This window comes from Ailuropoda melanoleuca, chromosome 6 (assembly GCF_002007445.2).
Source record: "Ailuropoda melanoleuca isolate Jingjing chromosome 6, ASM200744v2, whole genome shotgun sequence".
NCBI lineage: Eukaryota > Metazoa > Chordata > Mammalia > Carnivora > Ursidae > Ailuropoda > Ailuropoda melanoleuca.
Genome location: NC_048223.1, coordinates 82,284,005 through 82,302,633, shown reverse-complemented (window position 1 = coordinate 82,302,633; position 18,629 = coordinate 82,284,005). Strand labels below are relative to the sequence as shown.

Here is an 18,629-nt window from a genome sequence, read left to right as displayed (position 1 = left end):
CGCCGCCGGGGTCCACCTGCGTTTGCAGCAAGTCGTGTCATGCCCATCAGTCCATCCCACCAGGCAGGGCCCACCTGGCACCCAAGAGCAAGGGGCCTGCCCTAGGGGAGGAGCACCTCAGCCAAGCATGCTGGGTCTTGTTTTGAAGCTGCAGGCATGGAGACAAGGGGATCTGACACGAAGAGCAGGGCCTACCATTGATTCCAGTGCCCACATCAACCTCTCTGGCTCAGGCAGGTGGATCTAGTGGGGCAGGCTAGGGTATAGCTCATGGCTGCCCCACGCCCCTGGGCCATCCTTTTCTCTCACTATGTCCAGGGGACAGTGAGGGTGGTGTTCCAGGCAGACATCTACTCTGGTGACAAGCCATTCCCTGGGGCCTCTGCCAGGGCCCAGCTGGCTTGATCTCCTACCTCAGTCCTGAATGCTCTCCTTTCTAAACTCCCAAGAGAGGAGGTCAGAAAGGGAGTGAGTGGAGAACCCTGGCCAGCAAGGCAAGCTCCAGGCTTCTGGACAGAACAATGATGTCTGGAAACTCTGCTCCTTCTGGACTCACCCTCTCCTACCACCACCAGCAAGGGGCCAACAGCCCACCAGGACCACAGCCAGGAGCACCCTCTCAGACCGAAGGGTCCCTGAGGGGGCCTGAGGGGAGGCGCCAGTCTTGTGCCTCTCTGGGTTGTTCCCACCCTCCTCCTCTGGCGTCCAGCCATGAGGCCTACCCCAGGAGTCATGCCCATGCCCTCCTGCCCGTGCCTCTTCTCCAGGACCCGGATGAAGGACCACACTCTTCCTACCTTGTCCTCGGTGGACTGCACCACACCCGCATCTGAAAATCCACACACCTCTTCATCATCTGGGCCCCGAGCACAGATTTCAGGAACCTCCCTTCTCATTCCTTACAACCCGGGCCTCCGTAAATTCCCTATGCTCACAGTCTTCTGGGCATAAGTTTCTACTTAAAGTCATATAAATTTTCACTGGCTATTAAAGGCCAGAACCCTGAGCTACAGGCAGAATCATGAGGCAGAAGAAAACAAGCTGGCACCAGGGAAACATTTCCAAAATGTTCCAGAGCTGGCTGACTTTAATTTAGAAAGTTTTTGGCTATTAACATTCAGGTTTAAGGCACATTCCAAATTACAAGAAACCCTGTCACAGGCAGGGAGCTGGCTTTGTTCTCATGGTTTTGCATGAAGAAGGAACAGATGACTTTCTGGCCTTTCTCTTCTTCTTTCTTTTCTAAGAAAACTCTAAGGAGTGAGTTTGGCAATAACAGAGCTGATGACACATTCTCACCAGATGCAAAGATTATTGTTAAAGGTCTTCCCTTTTACTCCTTACTGAGGACATGGCGCTCCCCTGCCAACCTCTCACCCGAAATGTGTACGCAGCAAAGACTTGTATGCATCTGTCTGGCAAGGACTATTGAAAAAAAAAAAAAAAGATGTCTCCAAATAAAAATATAAAATTACATGACTAATAGGAAGCCAAGAGTCTCAGCCACAAGCAAAAGAGACTGATTGTGAGTCAAGAAATAAAACGTCTACTTTGGCAGCAAGCGGCCGTGAGGGCTGGGGAGGAAAAGGCGCCCTGAGAGAGGGACCCAGGTCCTACAGCACGAGCACGTTATACGGAGCAGGAGAGGAGGGCGGAGGTGGGGGACGGGCCAAGGCTCTACTGACGGACGGGCTGCACCAGGACACCCGGGGGACTCTTTTGTGGACTTGTTAGAAACAGATGGACATTCTTTTGACCTTTTCCTGGCATCGCTGTTGCTGGCAGGAGGACAGAAGGGTGAGCCACCAGTCACAGCTCAGTCGTTGCCACCACAGATCTTCAGCAGAATCTTCCGGTAATCCCCCGAAGTGTCTCCCTGGTCGCAGAAACAAGGAAAACATCAGTTAAGGGAGCTGCGGCCAGTTTTGGCCTATCTCCTGATTTTCTTCTGCCCCAAGAGCTGCTGCAGGAAGGTTGGCCCCCGCGGGGAGAGTCCCCACCCCTGGTCCCAGTGTGGGAGAGGCTCAAGGTGGCCCAAACCTAGCTCGGAGCATGTGTTTCGGCCTCCCCAACCCCCTGCTGCAAAAAAGACGGCCATTCACCCCAATGATCAAAGTCAGAATTTGAAAAATGAACAGCTCCCCCAAACCCCTAACTCAGGGTTAACTCATGACGGCCTTTTCTCGGTGCATCTTCGTTGTGCTGGACGAGGCTCACGTGACTCGGTCCCACACGCACTCTGGAGTGCGATCTCCTGCAGCCGAAGCGTGGAGCGCAGGGCACTGCTACCACCTGGGTGTCCCCGCTCACACAGGCCTCTCCCCCCCGACTCTGTCGCACTCCCATTAGAAGTGCAGAACACACTTAGCTAACTTCTTTAAAAAAAAATTACTTATTTTAAATGTTAATTTTATTTATTCTTTATTTACTTATTTTTTAAGTAAGCTCTATGCCCAACGTGGGGCTTGAACTCACGACCCCAAGATCAAGAGTCACACATTCCACCGACTGAGCCAGCCAGGCGCCCCACGCTTAGCTAATGTCTGACCATGTCCTTCCACCACGTCCTTCCTCGGGGGTGAGGCCTATGGCCTCTTCCAGTAGCCCACGGGCACACAGGAGCCACTATGTGAATAACTATGAATCCTCTGCTATCAACAGCAGCAGTTTTACAGCCAGAAAGTGGAGATGAGCTGTTCTCGGTGACAGGCCCAACATCAAGTCTGAGGGGGTCTGAAATCAGAAGCTGGTTGTGGTGACTCTGGTTTCAAGGCTCTCATGCAAGTTCAGAACTTAATGGTCAGAAGGCATTCATTCTGTCAGACTGGCCCCAGTGCACGGCGACAAAAGTGTAGCTAACACTTCTGAGACACACGTGTCACACTGTGTGCCTGACAAGGACCGCCTCGTTCAGACTCCCTGAAGTCCTGGGGGCGGGGGGACTACTGTTATCCCTCTCTTGGGGATAATGGCACTGGGGCTCAGGGAGGGTAAGGAAGCTGCTCATGGTCACACAGTCAGCAAGTGACAAGAGCCAGACTGGACTCCAGGCCGCATGACCCCAGGGCCCTGGCGCTCAAGTGCTTCCAGGGCTGCCTCTGCCGTGCAGCTGGGTGACAGAAGGACTCGTCACCTCAGGATGGGAGTCCTCACCGATGGGTCACAGACTCACAGGGTGCCCGAGTGCCAAGGTGGGGAGGCCCTGCCTCTTCTCCAGTGCTGGTGCTGGGACTCCCCCTCCCTTCCATCTACTGAGCAGCAGGGATGGTGGGTGCTGGGGAGATAGGGCGGGGGCACCAGCAGGGGCAAGATCCAGCCTGCCCTCAGGAGCTTCTAAGAGTCTGGGGGGCAACTGGACAAACCAAGAGAAGTCGAAGAGAGCAAGTACGAAGCCCACAGGCAAGACGCCCTCACACGGCGGAGGCCAAGGTGGCCACAGTTCCGAGCAGGGAGGTACAGGGGACAAGGGGAGTGGCCAGGGAGGTCTGCAGGAGCCAGGCCGCCCGTCCCCCAGAGGGCCGTACCGAGATGTCGTGGTACAGCGACTTGCCGTACAGCCGCTTGTACTCCATTCTGATGTCCAGGAGGTCGATCTCACTGCGAGACACCATGATGCGAATGAGGGTCCGGTCCTTCGTTCCCGCTCCCTGAAGAGAGTCCACCAAGGGCATGAGCAACGGGCCTCCTTACTGTCCCACCCTCCCCCCGTGGGCCCTCTGTCCTCTTGGCTGAGGGGTGGCTCTCCTCGTGCCTTCTGCCCTGAGCAAGGTCCCGGTCACAGGAGGGGCTGAGACAACCCCCGCCCATTCCCTGCCCAGACCCCTGCACGTGGGAGGCACGTACCCTCATGGCCTTGTTGAGCCTTTCAGCAAAGAAGGCTGGAGTATTCTTGAGACATTTCACTAGAAGAGAGAAACAGAGCGTAACTCCGTTTGCAGAAAACTCTCGGCCCAAGGGGCTGTGGAGAGAACGAGTGCCCTTGTGCTAGGCCGCATGGGACACATCCACCTTGCTCTCCTCCTGGCTCCGGCTCTTTGGAAGAGAAACACGCACACCCCAACCTCGACCTCCTTCCGGGCAACAGTGCTGCTCTGGCATGCGGAGCAACCTAGGGGCTGTGACCTCCACGGAGGAAGGACGACCGAGTGGCACGAACGTCTCAGGCCACGATCCCTGTGTCCTGGGGGACACACAGGGAAATGGGGAGGACTCGCCATCTGCCCTGGCCAGAAAGCTCCAAGAAAAGCACAGCAAAAGATGGCCAGACTGTGACCTCCCCACAGGGTACGGAGAAGCTGCGAGGCCTGGGCAGGCGGGCGGCCGCGGAGCGGGTCGGGCCCTGCTTCAGAGGGCGCGGGCCCCGCAAGAGGCACTCCACGGTTCCGGGAGCGAAGCCAGCTTTCCCGAGCCAGGGCCTGCTCTGCTGTTGCAAGTAAAAAGCTTTCCACGTGTTTCCATCACAAACATCTGACAACTGCCTGCAGGGATGTATTTTTAGAGGAAACTTGGCAGGATGTGAGTCATCTTCCTCCGGGAGGGCAGCTGGCCGTTGTCCCACTGGTGCCCACGCCGTAGCTCCTTCCCCAGAGCGGCGCCTGAAATATACACAGCACCCCCCCACCCCGGGCAGTTGGAGGTACAGCTACGCCGCGAGCCGGGACGCATGCTGCTTTCCCACCATTTCGGCACAGGATTTAGCAATCCTGGATCATGAGTTCCGCAGCCAGAGAAGGGTGAGCACCCTGCAAACGGGCAATGCACGCCAGCCCCGGGTGGGCAGGCGGCAAGGCCAGCCTGGGACGCCTACCCACGGCCAGCATGCCCTGCTCCAGGTCCCCGGACATCTCCCGGCAGATGCTCTTCTCGATGTCTCGGCCTGTCATCCGCTGGTACTCGTTGAAAACTGGTGGAAAGAGAGAAGGGACAAGTTACGGACTGAATTTTGTCCCCACAAAGTCCTACGGTGACGTCCTCACCCCCAGTACACCTCAGAATGTAACTATATTTGGATGTACAGCCTTTATTTATTTTTTTTTAAGATTTTATTTATTTATTTNGGATGTACAGCCTTTAAAGAGGTGATTAAATTAAAACGAGGCCCTTAGAATGGCCCCTGATCCAATCTGACCAGTGGCCTTATAAGAAGTGATCTGGACACACAGGGAAATGCTAGGGATGCACACGGAGAGAATGTTTTAGAACACGGCAAGAAGCCGGCCATCTGCAAGCTAAGGAGACGCCTCAAAAGAAACCCACCTGCTGACACCTTGGTCTGGGACTTCCAGCCCCCAGGATGGTGAGAAAATGAGTATCTGTCACGTAAGTCACTCGGTCTATGGTATTTTGTTGTGGCCGCCTGAACAAATGATCATGGGACACTCCCGGCCTTGTCAGAGCCCACCTCTGCCCTCGGCTTATCGTACCCCAGGCGGCCCCACTGACCGGGCCCACCCAGCTTCAAGTCAGGCAGGCTCTTCACCCCAAGACGCACGTGCACCCCACTCCCATCAGCTCATGGCTCACCCAGGTCATACCTTACTACCCCACCAGCACCCCTCCACACACACCAACAGAGTTTTCACTCTCTTCTCAAATCCCTTCACTTTCAGTCCATGCCCACATTCCTTCTCCATCATTCCATGTGTCTGTCTTGTCTATCAGTTGGACTATGAGCTAATGCCCGTCTGGCCCCCACAGCCTCCCTGAGGACAAGCTGAGCAGCCATGGCAGTGGCACTCCAGGCTCCTAGAGAGGCAGGTGGCCCAGTGGAGACCCGTGTGCTAACTCTAGCTCTGGCCTTAGTGTGTGCACAGAACAGGGGCCTGGGTGTTCACTCGGGCCCCCCACCGTGTTGCTAAGTGTGGCTATCATTCTCAGTCCTGATGCCCCCCCCCAGGGCCTTTGCACTTGCAGCCCTGTCCTGTTTTTAACTCGAATGTCATGACCTCAGCAAGGACCACCCCAAGCACCATCCCTGACCCCCACACCACTCCCTATCCCTGTTTCCAACTTTATTGTCTGTCACTAAAGTATTTACCATCTGGCATGGATTTCACTTAATTTTTGTTTGACCTGTCTCCCAGAACAAGAACGTGAGCCTCAGGACAGCAGCGGTTCCAAAATGCTGTGCCCTGCGGCTTCCCCACACCCACTCTGGGACCTGGCACGGGGCAGGAGCCTGGTTTATAGACTCTGAATGAATGAGTAAACAATGTATGTTCGTACAGCACAGCGATCAACTGCTATGCTGATTTTTGTACGCCACGCAGAGCATCAGATCAGGAGCTCTTGAAGGCTCTCTCAACTCTAAATTCTCAACTCTAATTTCCACCTTCCACGGTATAGACAGCAGCCAGCAGGAGGCTGCCACTTCTCTCACCTCTTCCTTTGCTTTCCTCCAGAACCAGATGAACGCAGAAATTCCGGAAACCCGCTGATAAAATCTTTTCTACCACCACCAGGGGGCTCTTTTTAGGAAGAGTAAGCCCCAGGCACAGTGGACTGCCAAGTGTTCCTGCTAGCTGTCTCCCCTTTATATCTTGTCTGCCCTCATCTACCTGGCCCTAGGGAGGCCTGAGACCGCCTTACCTGCCACCAGGTGGGCCCGGCTCCGGGAGCACAGAATGGCGTTGAACTTGGACTCATCTGTTCCCAGGCGGTTCTCCCCGGCTGCATACAGCTCCTGGACAGAGGGGAAGACGGGCATGCAATGTGGGCCTCACCCCAGAGACGGGCCCAGGTGACGGAGGACAGCCGTGCGGGTCCACCCAGGAAGGAAACAGGAGCAGGGCCCTGGCTGTGCTCCATGCAGCGTGCAGGACTAGACACCATCCACGCATCGTCTCGCCGGGCAGCACAGGATTCTGAGACAGGCTGGTGGGGGGGCGAGGGCACTCAGGACCAGGAGCACCAGGGCCTTCTGAGGCCAGGACAGGCAAGGGACAGCTTTAATCCCAGTGAGGGAGCAGCAGCACAAGGAGGGGGACGGCAGAACGAGGGCTGGGCTAGTCCTAGCTCTGCTGCCAACTTGCTGGGGGGGCTCCAGGGCCTCCTGGGGCTGCACTTCCTCACCTCTGAAATGCGAAGGTCATATTAGATTCGGGGTCACAAATTTGAAAGCCCAAAGCGGTTAGCCGGGGAACTTAAATGAGGGAAACAAGCCAGCTGTAAGGCCAGAGAGTGGTGGGGACGGAGGCTGGGCATGCGGAGGGGTGACCGCTGTCAGCACACTGCTGGGCCCTTTAACAGAGGGGCGTGGGCCCACGGTTACCAGAAATCCGGATTTGTTTATTAAGATTTAATTATTTATCTGACAGAGAGAGCACAAGGAGGGGGAGGGGGAGAGGGAGAAGCAGGTTCCCCACTGAGCAGGGAGCCTGATGCGGGGCTCGATCCCTGGACTCTGGGATCGTGGCCTAAGCTGAAGGCAGATGCTTAACTGACTAAGCTACTCAGGCACCCCCAGAAATTCAGATTTCTGTATAAAATTTCCCTATCTTTATAAGCAGTTTCCCTATCTATAAGGGGGAACAATAAATATTAAGACAATACTAGAACAATGACTAGATTACAATTATGGATGCAGGACTGCATGCGGCTGGCACTTTCCCTGTGTATACCATAAGAATATTTGCAAACAGGCAGAATCTGCACTTGCTTGTTAAATTTTTGCAAGTTTGCACCCCAAATATTTGCCAATCTGCAACCCCCTGCACCAGATGGCATGGAAGCCTCTCTAGGCCTCAGGTAGTGGTTCCTGGATCTCAAGGAACTGATGGCCAGGGAACGAGGGCAGCCACCAGGGGCTCAGAGATCCTACAGGTCAAGGTAAGGCAGGAACAGGTCCACAACTAAGAAGACAGAGAAGTGGGCACAAAACCTTGAAAGTAAGGCAGTTTCTGCCTCGGCCAGGGAATGCAGGCCCGTCTAGCAGACAGGAAAGCAGGAACAGGAAAATTCCCACTGGGGCAAGGGCCAGGGCTGGGAGCCTGGGGATGCCCAGCCCTGAGTCCAGAAATGGGAGCGCATGTCTCAAGCCAGGGGAGATGTTAAGGCAGACTCTAAAGGAGGGAATCTGGGGTACGGCCGAGACAAGGCTCAACCTCCCTGTGCCTCAGTGTCCCCATGTGGAAAGGAAATGGACCAGACCAAAAGAGCAGCTGTCTTCCAGCCCTAAAAAAGGGCCCTCCACAGAGGTCCTCTTCAGCCTGACAGACGGCAGAGATAAAGGGACCGCTGGCAGCTCCCGGTAAATGCCAGGCTGGGGGTGGCAGGGGCGACAAAGAGGGAGAGAGGCCTAGCCAGCTCCATCCCACCAGGAAGCTATGGCTCTCTCCAGCCAGAACTGCTGTGGTCCGAGTTCATCAGTGGGAAACCCAAGCTCCTCCAGAGAGGCGATGACCCAACAGAGAGAGGGAATGGGAAAGACCACTGCCTTTTGTCTACAATCATGCCCATCTGGGGACCTGGGCACAATTCTAAGGCCGCACAACTAATGTGACAGCTGGTTTCTAGGCTCTGACCTTCAAAAGTGAAACAGGCAAGTGTAATATCTGCCCGTATGCAAACACAATGACATATGCAACCGAACACAGGAAGAGGACCAGGTCACATGAAATCCCACACCCATCACAACCTACCAGCTCTCGTCACACTTGATTATCTCCCAGGTCCACGCTGAGGGGGGGATCAGAAGCCTACAGAGGCGGGGGGACACTCAAGGTCTCAGGGGTGATAAGCAGCAGAGCCCACCCAAGACTCACAGCATCTGGAACCCGCTCCATATCAGTTGCTCTTTCTACCCCAGAGCCCCTCCCTCGTGAAGCAAGAAAGTGGGGGGCGTGCCCTGACTCCGGGAGCCCAGCTGGGGCACCTGACCATCACACCCACCTGGGCATCTCTCTGGACCAGCGTCATGTCCACATTGGTGCTTTCATCCCGATTTCCCTGAAAGGAAGCAGGAGGTACGGTCAAGGCCGCTCCCTGCAGCTGCGTACCTCCCCCGTCCCCATGCCTTTTCCACCTCTCTCTGCTCTGAGCTCCAAGCTCCGTCGTGGGTGGGAAAGGTACCTGAGACAGAGAGATAAGGAGCCGCTGGAAGTGTCCCGATGTGTCGCTTCGGATGGCCTCCTCCAGGGTCTTTTTGAATTCTGAAAGGGAGACACAGGGAAGTCTCACCCTGCAGCCACAGTCAGCTGCAGACACCAGCAAGAGAAGGGCCCAGGAGTCCTGGGTGTGATGAGACAGCTGGTCCACACGACCCTCCAGGGACACAGGGGCTGTGACCTCCAGGCCGACCTGGCCTCTGTCAGGCTCGGCCCACACCACACCCAAGAGGTTCTTCCCCCCACCCCTCCCTTATCTTAGTCACCTGCCCCGTGTGCAAACAGCAGGCAGGGCTGGGTCTTGCATCAAGGCCCCACGTGTTGGGGGGGGGCAAGAGATGAGGTGATAAGAAGGCCAAGAAGGTCTAAGAGGCCCTGGAGAGGGTGTGGCCAAGGCCCAGGAAGCATAGGAGTCTGTGCAGGGCTGAAGCACGGGCGCCAGCCTAACCTGTTTTGTAGGCTCTGCTTAATTCCCGGATGTGCTCATTGCTGCGGGAGGCGAAGATCTCGATTAGGCAGGCTTCATCAGTGCCAGCCCCCTAAGGTGGCAGAGAACACAAACCACAAGCTTGTCACAGCTCCCTCACCGGCACCCAGGGAAGAGAGCAGGTGCCCTCTGCCCCATGGCACAAATCCCAGGAGTAGCAGCTGCCGGCACAGGCCCACGCCCTGGAGCTGCTGCTGCTGTCCGGGCCTGAGGCAACCAAGCTCCCCTCCACTGCCCCAGGCCCAGAAGAGTCCCAGATCATGAGAGTGACGCGGACATGAACAGAGGTCACACGAAGGACCACGCTCATTCCCCCACCAGGAAACTGAGCGTTAGAGAGGTGTGGTGACTTGTCCAAGGCCCCACAGTAAATGGTGGGTTGAGATGTAGCCCAGATTGTTTTATTCCAAGTTCAGCTCATGAACGAGACAACACACAAGTGACAAACGGGTATAAAGCACGAGTAGAAGTGTGGACAAAGGAGAGCCCTGGACTGGACTGTGGATTATCTGAAGACATCTAGAAGAGGCAGCGCTGACGAGGCCGAGAGAGGAGCACGTGGGGGTCAGGGAGAAGGCAGAGGACACAGGCAGCTGCCTGGCTGCTAGGCGGGCTTGAAGGTGGGCCTGCTGCTTATTAGCTATGTGACCTCAGGCACCTTACTTCACCTCTCTGTGCCTCAGGTTCCTTGTGCGTCAAATGGGAGTGCCGCTAACACCTGCCTCCTGCAAAGTCCTGAGGATTTTATGCATGTGAAGCACTTAGAACAGCACCAGGCACGTGGGAAGCACAGCACAGGGGGAGCTATTTTCATAATGAGCACCACTGTTCGAGTCCTCAGAGCTCGCAAAGCGCTTCTGCTCGCGACCACGCTCAGTGTCACCACACGCCACAAGAAAGAGCTCGTTGCACTTGCTCAAGGACACAGAGCTCGTCAATGACAGGTGACCCCAGCCCTGTGCCGTTTCCTAGACTCCAGAACCACCATCAGCTCATGAAGCCAGCTGGGGGCAGCGACTGCATGGGGCAGAGGTCTGGGGGCCGCTCCCTGGGTGCTGTCCCCAGCTGCCTGCTGACCCCTCCCTAGAAGACAGCAGGTCTGAGGATCTCAGCAGGGTCCTCTCCCCCCTCCAGGCTCCTTACTGAATTCTCTGCCTCTCCTCTTAGAGGCAGAAGAGTCACTGTGTCTATCCAGCCGCTGAAAAATGACAGATTCCTTCTGGAGCACTCGCTCCATTCCCAAGGAGCTCCCCCTTCTCCGGGAGCTGCCTCCACCCCATCCACAGGGTACCTGCTGTGGGTTTTAGGAGCCACGGGACTGTATGGAATGCAGACAACACTCCCTTTGGTCACAAGTGACTGGACCGGGGGCAGACAGTAAACCCCAAGTAGGCCAGTCAGTCTGCTTCTATTTGGAATTTGGACTGAGGGACAGCTGGTCTTTTCTTTGGCCCAGTCTCTGAGAGGTGAATGGATCGGGCCCCCAGCAGACAGAAGAATGAGGTGGGCACTCAGGAAGCAGCAGAGACAAGAGGAATCCTGCCTGGGTCTCTGCCCCTTCTCAAGCCAGGCCATTCACCTTTACCCTCATAATGGATTCTGCACCTGTTTCCCTTAAACCCCTCAAGAGTGTTTCTGTTGTTTGCTAACACAGAGTCCTAATGAAGGAGGATGATTCCACCCGCGGCCTCATATCCGTTCCTAGCACCGCGTCACCATCAGCTCTACCACTCAGCTGCCACCGTGGACAGCCTCAGATGCTCCCTGATGACAAAGGACACCTGTTTTGCCTCTTGGGGAAGTCACCGAAGTCACCCTTTCTACAGCACCAACCCGAGAGCGTCCAGGAACCACACTGATAACAGCAGCTGATGAACGGGTTAAGCCCCACTGTGCAGTCCAGAATGTTCCCTGGCCCGTGTGTGCACGTGAGCAAATGAACACAGACACAAACACGTACACACCTTGATGGCTTCCTTTATCTCATAGACATCGAAGAGGACCGGGGTCTTCATGAGAGCCAAGATTGTCTTCTCAAAGTTTCCTGACAGTTCAGATTTCAGATCTTTGATCAAATCCTGATCAAATATTCAAAGAGACAAACAAACCTATTTTGAGAATCCACAGGAGGTGACTAACAGGGACAATATTGCAGGCCTGAGGACCAGCAGCAGGGCCTGGCAGAAAAGGTGAATCTTAGCCAGCCTAGACCCGCAGGGGTTGGTCAGGGCCTGGCAGAAAAGCTGAATCTTAGCCAGCCTAGACCCACAGAGCTGGAGGCTGCAATTCAGTCAGCTTCCCAGGGGACCCATGGCACGTTCAGGCTGGAGAAGCACTGGCCTAGAACACCAGTCTATTCAATTCACCCAGTGTTGACCTAAGGTTCAAAAGCCCAGGAGTTCAAAACACATCCCCACGCATGTGTGCAGAACTGCAAGCCTTTTCCTTCAAAGCTCCTCTCCCAGCCCCACCTCCTAGGGTGGTCATGAAGACGGCAGGGATTAGCAGCCTGGGTGCCCAAGAGGAAAAACCGGCCTGGTGGGAACCGAAGGGAAATACTATCCATGGTCTCCGTGAGGCATGGCAGATCCAGGGCTAGAACCCAGATCTCCGGGCACCTCTCATCAAACCTCGGTACCCTGTGGACTTTTGGATTTTCCCTTCGGAGCACCCTTCTGTTCTAGAAGATGCCATCAGCTGAGAGGCCACTGCTGGGTGGGTAGCAGGAAACACCTAAAAGGTCTTACTGCCCACCCAGAAGATCTAGGCTCTCCTGGCACCAAAGAAAAGCAGGGGTAAGTGGGGCTGTGCTAGAGGACAGGCCTCGGTTCAGCGGGAACCAGGCTTCCCTTCCCCCCATCCCCTCCCCCACTCACCTTCCCATAAGCGGTTTTGAAGGACAGGAGGATCTGCTGTCGCTGCTTGTTGGAGCGACTCCCCAGGCAGTCAATGATGGCCTGCTCGTCGGTCCCTGGGGAAGAAAGCAGTGGATGTGGGCAGGGCTGGGGTCTCGGGGAAGCTCTGCAGCTGGAAGCTTCCCTGGCCTGGGCCCTCCCGTACTCCTGGGCATCCCAGCTGCACCCCTACATCTACCTCCTCTTCCACCACCACCGCCGGGACCAGGTTCCCTCCTCCCAGCAACCCTGCACGGAGCCGCCAGGTAACTGCCTGGCCGGTCAGGGGGGCAGTTAGGATCCGAGCCACCGGGGGTCCCTCACCAAAGCCTTTCATAGCTTTCCGCAGGACCTCGGCGTCTCGCAAGGGGTCAAAGCCAGGAGCGTCTGTGATGGTGCCTCGGTTTCCAAACTGCTTGGACAAACGGACTCACATTAGATGTTGTATCTCCCAGATGCAAGACTTCCCCACCCCAGACTCTGAAAGTGACCTTCTGACTACAAGTCAGGGTACCTGAAGGAGCCTGCAATCAGTAACTGAGCGAGCCTACTGCGACCATTAGATGTCCTCACGTCTGGCGCTGCCGCTTTGCCTGGCTCCTGTGGCTAGAGCCCGTCTCTAGCCGAGTCCTGCCGCTGAAAATCTGCCCTATGCCCAGGTCCTCCAGCATCGGGCCTGGGTTCCTGATGGCAGGGTGGGGCTGGGCACCTCACTGCCACAGCACATGGGAGCACGTATTAGGGCCCTCCTAACAGGGTCTGGGTAGTCCACAGAGCACCTCTGTGCAAATGGAAAAAGGTGTTCCCTCCAGAAATGCTGGTGTCCGGTCTTTACCTTGGTCCACACCACCTCACCACCTCCTGGACTCTGCTCTTCCTGGCACTGTTCTCTAGGCTCTCTAGTTGCCTGGCAGACTCCTTCCTGACACTGACTGCTGCACTCCCCAGCACACACGTTTTCCTGCCTAAGTGGTCTTCTGGTGGGTTCCTTCTCGGGCTAGTGCACTACAGAGTCAGGGAGAGAAGCTCAGAGAAGGGATGACAGGGAAGGTAGAGGTAAGATGGAGAGCAGGACAGGGGAGAGGAGTGTGGGGGCAGGGAGGAGAGGGACCCTCCGTCTAATAATAGTAGTCGAGCACATACCACTAGCCCTGTGCTTGGCTGGTTTGGCTCCGTAACCATGGCAATGAATTCTAGGCACGGCAAACACGAAATGCTCTCCAAAATGAGCCAAGAGCAGTTCCCCAGAGGAACTGCCAACAATCTCCCCTAGCCAAAGGAGGTTTTAAGAACCCTCTAAGACCAGTCTGAGAGGCACCTCGGGGGACTGAAGACTAAGCCCCATTGGGCACAAGGCTTGAGGCCGGGGGCCCAGGCAGTTCCTACAAAGCACAGGGCCCTGGCAGTAAATGACACAGGAGGAATGAGGAGTACCCTGGGACGTTCGGATCCAACTCGTGCGTGGAACATCTAACCAGACTGCGAGAAACAGGGTAGCTCCCTAAGGTCTTTAAGAATACAAACCAGGAGTGGGGTGTGTGAGAGAAAGCAACACTCTTTTTAAAACAAGAAGTTACAGATGGAGGACAGAGCCCTTCTCCATCTGCTGCATCCTCCCTGGCCTTGCTGGCAGAGGACACTGGGCCACGAGGCTCAGGCTTTTGGCACCCAAGCCTGGACAAAGGGCAGCTCAGGGTGGGCACTCACCTGGGCTGGAGGCACAGCAGGGGTGACGGTCCCGGACCCCAGGTATCCTGGGTAGCTTGGCACTGGCTGCTGCTGTTGCCCAGTAGGCGGCATGGGCGGCTGCCCAGGGTAGGTCATGGGCGGCTGGCCGGGGTAGGTCCCCGGGGGCTGCTGGCCAGGGGGCGGCATGGGCTGGCCTGGCACAGGGGCCCCTGGGTATGGCGGATATGAAGGCATCCCGGAGGGTGGGTTTCCTCCAGGGGGTGGATACATTCCATATGGAGGAACAGGCTGCTGAGCGGAAGGGGGCTGCCCAAAACCCCCAGGGGGGATGGGAGGGTAACCACCCCCGGGAGCCCCCGGGTACAGGTTTGGCACGTTGGCTCCTCCGAATGTCCCGGACATGTTGGACGCCTGAAAGTCCACAAAACAGGCCTAAGATGAAGAGCTCCCCGAGGAGCACGGCCACACCCTGTCCGTCAGTCCTTCCCTGACCTGAGCCCTGAGCACTCAAAGCTCAGAGTCCGAGCACCCCTGGCTTCTCAGGGAGGCCCAGCCTGACCACCCAACTTGAAACTACTGTCCCCCATCCCCTCTCCCTGTACCTCTGAGCTCTCTATCTGCTCTTATGCCCAAGGCACCCATATTTGCTCTAACACCACATGGTTTACTTATGGCGACTGTCTGTCTTCCCAGGAGCTTCGGGGCTGAGATTTCTGTTTGTGGTGTCCACGTATTCCCGGTACCTAGAACAAGCCTGGCACAAATGGGACTGCATACTGGCTGCATGGCTGACACCGAGCAAGCATGTGTTTTTAGATTATAAAAGATATTCTTTTACAAGCCAATTCACAAATAAAAGGAGCATGTCTGCCTACGCTCCCAGGCACCCGCTCCCAGGCCCGAGCGGAACAGTCATCTGCACGTACACACACACACACACACACACACACACACACACACGTGCACATACGCTCACCTCCCTCCTGACCCTTTGCTGCGCTCATACAAAAGGTGCTCAATACTATTCTATGAAGGCACCGCCCCTTCCAATCAGAGCTGAAAGGAACCTGAAAGGCCAGGCAACCCGATGAATGCCCCTTCCCCTCATTTCACAGATGGGAAATCGAGATGCAGAGGACCGTGAGCAGACAAAGCCCCGACGAAAACCCTTCGTTCTAAGATGCAAGCCAGTACTCAGTGCCCACAGGCAGGCACGCACACAGACACCTCTGAAGCCACTCAAGCCAGCAGCCCTTGTCCCTCTGGCCATGCAGGTGTGACCCCCAGGGGCAGCCCCAGCAGGAGGGCTAGACTCACCATTCCCGAGAGGTAGTCCTGGTTGAACTGCCCTGCGTAGTTGGCCATGTTATCCAGCCCGATGGGGGGCATGTTGGGCGGGGGGTAGCCAGCACCTCCCCAGGCACCGCCACCTGAAAGCAACACTAAGCCCTCTAGCACCTGCCAGCACTCCCAACAGGGAAAGGCAGGGCATGAAGCTCTCCGGTGGTCAGGAGGGGAGGCCCAAGCAGGGCCTTGCGGACAGCACTACAGACCCCACAGAAAACACTCAGGCAAGAATGCTGAGCCCAATCCCGCTGCCAGAGTAAGAGAAAAGAGGGAACATCCCCCTCCTTCCAGGAAGGAAGGTGGGGATCAGCAAACATTCCGAAGACCTCTATGGGATTAAGGAGGTAGGAGGACCAAGGACCAAACTGCCCTCCTGGGCTCACCATCATGGAACGGGAATAACATGTCACTCGGGGACACTGTGCTCAGCCCACGACAGCAGTGAGCTCAGAGAGCACCAAGAACCCACACTGAGGGAAAGCATGGCAGGGAAGGGTGGGTGTCCTGCTGACTGGGTTGTCTGCAATCAATCACAAGTCTGTGAAGGGAGGGAAAGCAGGATGACAGGGTGGAAGGAGACAGGGCTGGGTCGTGCAACACAGACACCCATCCCTACTGGGGGGCGCGGTTGGGGAACAGCAGTAAAAAGCCCCAGCTCTGAACCCAGAGGGACCAGGTGTGCACCCTGGGGCGAGGCACTCGGCTCCTCTAGCTCAGCTTCCTCAGCTGACATGGGGATGATAACGAGTTTGCCTCTAACGGCCCGGATGTGGACGAAGACCTGACGCCTGTGTGGGGGCTCCCATGCTGTAGCTAGCATCACTGTGTGCACCGCTGGCCTGAGATGCCTTCCTGACCAGGGCAGTGAACAGACCCCGAGGGCCTCGAGGTTTGCTTTTCCGATCCAGGGCTCCAGGACACTGAGGCTGGAGCCTGCCAGAAATCCCCAGCCCGCTCCCTCTCTGCTGCTCAGTGTTGAGGAGGTGGCAGTGGTAGGACACAACGGCAGGATCCCTACTGCAGAGAGGGCCAACCATGAGGCCAGCGCTGGCACACCTGCGCTGGGCCTCGTTCAGAGGGAAATGGCCCCGCTCAACCCGCTACGCCACGGGACGGTGGCTGAGACCTGTTCTCCACCTGTTCTCCACCTGTGGAATGGCAGGGTGGGCACGGATGGCCTGCAGGGTCATGGGGGCTCAGACTCAAGGACCTCTGCTCTGGGGAGATGAATACACTCATGGGTCTTGTGGGGTAAGGGGCGGCACCGCTCAGGCAACCTCCGGATGACCAGCCTGGAATGATCCTCTCGTCTCCTCCCCTACCCTGGGGACCCAGTCTCATTTCAGGAATCTGGGAGGGCCTGGACCAGAAGAGTGGATGTCTAAGGGTGAAGAGATGTGTTGTTGCGGGGGCGGGGGGGGTGCGGGTTCTGCTGGCCTGGCCGAGGGTGCAGCCCCAGTGCTATCAGCCCACAGCTCTGGCAGCTGCAGCAGGAACATCTGACCCTTAGCCACTGCCCCCACTTCCTCCCCTGGCAGGGGCGCCCAGCTGCTGAGCGCAGGGTGGGACAATCGTCACTGAACAGTGCTTCTGTTTGGTGCCAGGGCTTTACCTGGCGATCTCACTAGTCTCAGGGACAACCCAGTGAAGGAGAGATACATGAAACCATTTGCAAAGGAGAAAACAGAGTCCCAGAAAAAGAAGGCATTTGCCTGCTGCTGTCAGCTAACAAAGAAAGAAACTGCGTCCTGGCCTCATCCTGGCTTTCCAGAAGTGCTTCAAATCCAGGCCTTTCCGCTTCCTGGCTGCACTCTTGGGGTAGAGAGGAGGTGACTGGAAAGCACTGTTACTCTCTCCCTGTCCGCTCCTAGTCACTGAGCAGAGGGGGCATTCCCTCCCCCGCCCGCCCCAGACCTTCTTACCTGGTGCAGCTGGGGGATAGCCGCCTGTGGGCGGGGGGTAACCTGGGTAGCTCATGGTTCAATCTGAAAGGCAAGAGGAAAGCAAGCGTGCTCAGGCTCTGCTGGGAGCTCCCACCAGCCTCGCCGAGCACAGCAACAGCCACAGGCCAGTCCCTGCAGAAGGAGAGGCTGCAGCAGGCCTGTCTTGGGTCAACCCAATTTACCTTCCACCTGCTAAGTCCCCCGCTAGAAATGGTGGCCAGGGGCAGACCCGTGCCTGTGCCCACATGCAGCCATGCAGGGCTCACCACACACCAGGGGCTGCGTTTCCGTAGACCCCTTTCCCACACGCTTCACTCCCACCTCTGCTGACATGGGACACTGCGTGTTTGAAGCTGTTCTCTAACCTCAGAGGCGAGCGCGCACTGCCTCGTTCTCAGGGGCCCGGGTCTATTTGTCTTTATTTTCCAGTGTCTTCATCACCATCCAGCCAGAGCCCCCGTCCCCTGTGCCCAGCCTATAGAGACCCCAAGCTATCCACAGTGGCCTCCAACGTGGATTTGCCCCAAGCTACAGCTTTCATTCTCCAATCGCTGGCTCATCAGGCATGGGAGTGTGGCATGAAATCCTCAGTCCTAGAGACAAGAGATCTCAGGAGGGCTTCATGTGATCCAGGATCTGGAACGAGGGCAAGTGAGACAACTGGAGCTCAGAAAGGGAAAGTGACTTGCAGATCATGAGCAGGGAAGGAGAAAGGCTTGGACCCAGGGCTCTTGCCTGTTGGTGTGGGGTGGGACAGCTGCTCTCACAAAGTCCCTCTGCAGACAGATCCCTCTGCCTGGCCCCACGCCAGTTACACTGCCCAGGAGGGACACAGATCTGCTGCGACCCGAGCCACACACACTGTCCTGCAACCTACTTCCTCTCACTCGCCAGCGGCTACTGCAGTCGCAGAGGCCTCCAGTGACCGGTAAGGGTGTCAGGGGACCTGCAGGCCCCCTCAACCATCACACCTGCTGACCCAGGAGACCGGCTCCCGCCTTGCATGTCGGGCGCCAGTCGAGCTGTCAAAGTGCAGCGTGTGCATCCGAACCGCCCGAAGGGCTTGCTGAGCACACGGAGCTGGGCTCCACTGCAGTGAGTCCGCAGAACCAGAACCTGCATTTCTAACTAACTCCCAAGTGACGCTGCTGCTGCGGGGACACCA

The 18,629-nt window shown here is 56.7% G+C and overlaps 1 protein-coding gene across 3 annotated transcripts in view; it reads right to left on the bottom strand.

Moving 5' to 3' along the window:
- Positions 1-1,054: 1,054 nt before the first annotated feature.
- The window catches only part of ANXA11 (annexin A11), a 40,834-nt gene continuing 23,259 nt past the window's right edge, over positions 1,055-18,629 (bottom strand). For all 3 annotated transcript variants that reach the window (XM_034662777.1, XM_019802972.2, XM_002922411.4), the window contains exons 2-15: positions 17,444-17,506; positions 15,492-15,604; positions 14,193-14,585; positions 12,810-12,897; positions 12,468-12,562; positions 11,556-11,669; positions 9,553-9,643; positions 9,070-9,149; positions 8,890-8,946; positions 6,589-6,682; positions 4,808-4,903; positions 3,844-3,902; positions 3,525-3,647; positions 1,055-1,876 (exon numbers count right to left, since the gene is read on the bottom strand). In XM_034662777.1, the coding sequence (XP_034518668.1) occupies positions 1,817-1,876; positions 3,525-3,647; positions 3,844-3,902; positions 4,808-4,903; positions 6,589-6,682; positions 8,890-8,946; positions 9,070-9,149; positions 9,553-9,643; positions 11,556-11,669; positions 12,468-12,562; positions 12,810-12,897; positions 14,193-14,585; positions 15,492-15,604; positions 17,444-17,498 (1,518 nt within the window). In that variant the 5' untranslated portion in view covers positions 17,499-17,506 and the 3' untranslated portion in view covers positions 1,055-1,816. The remainder of the gene's footprint in view (positions 1,877-3,524; positions 3,648-3,843; positions 3,903-4,807; positions 4,904-6,588; positions 6,683-8,889; positions 8,947-9,069; positions 9,150-9,552; positions 9,644-11,555; positions 11,670-12,467; positions 12,563-12,809; positions 12,898-14,192; positions 14,586-15,491; positions 15,605-17,443; positions 17,507-18,629) is intronic.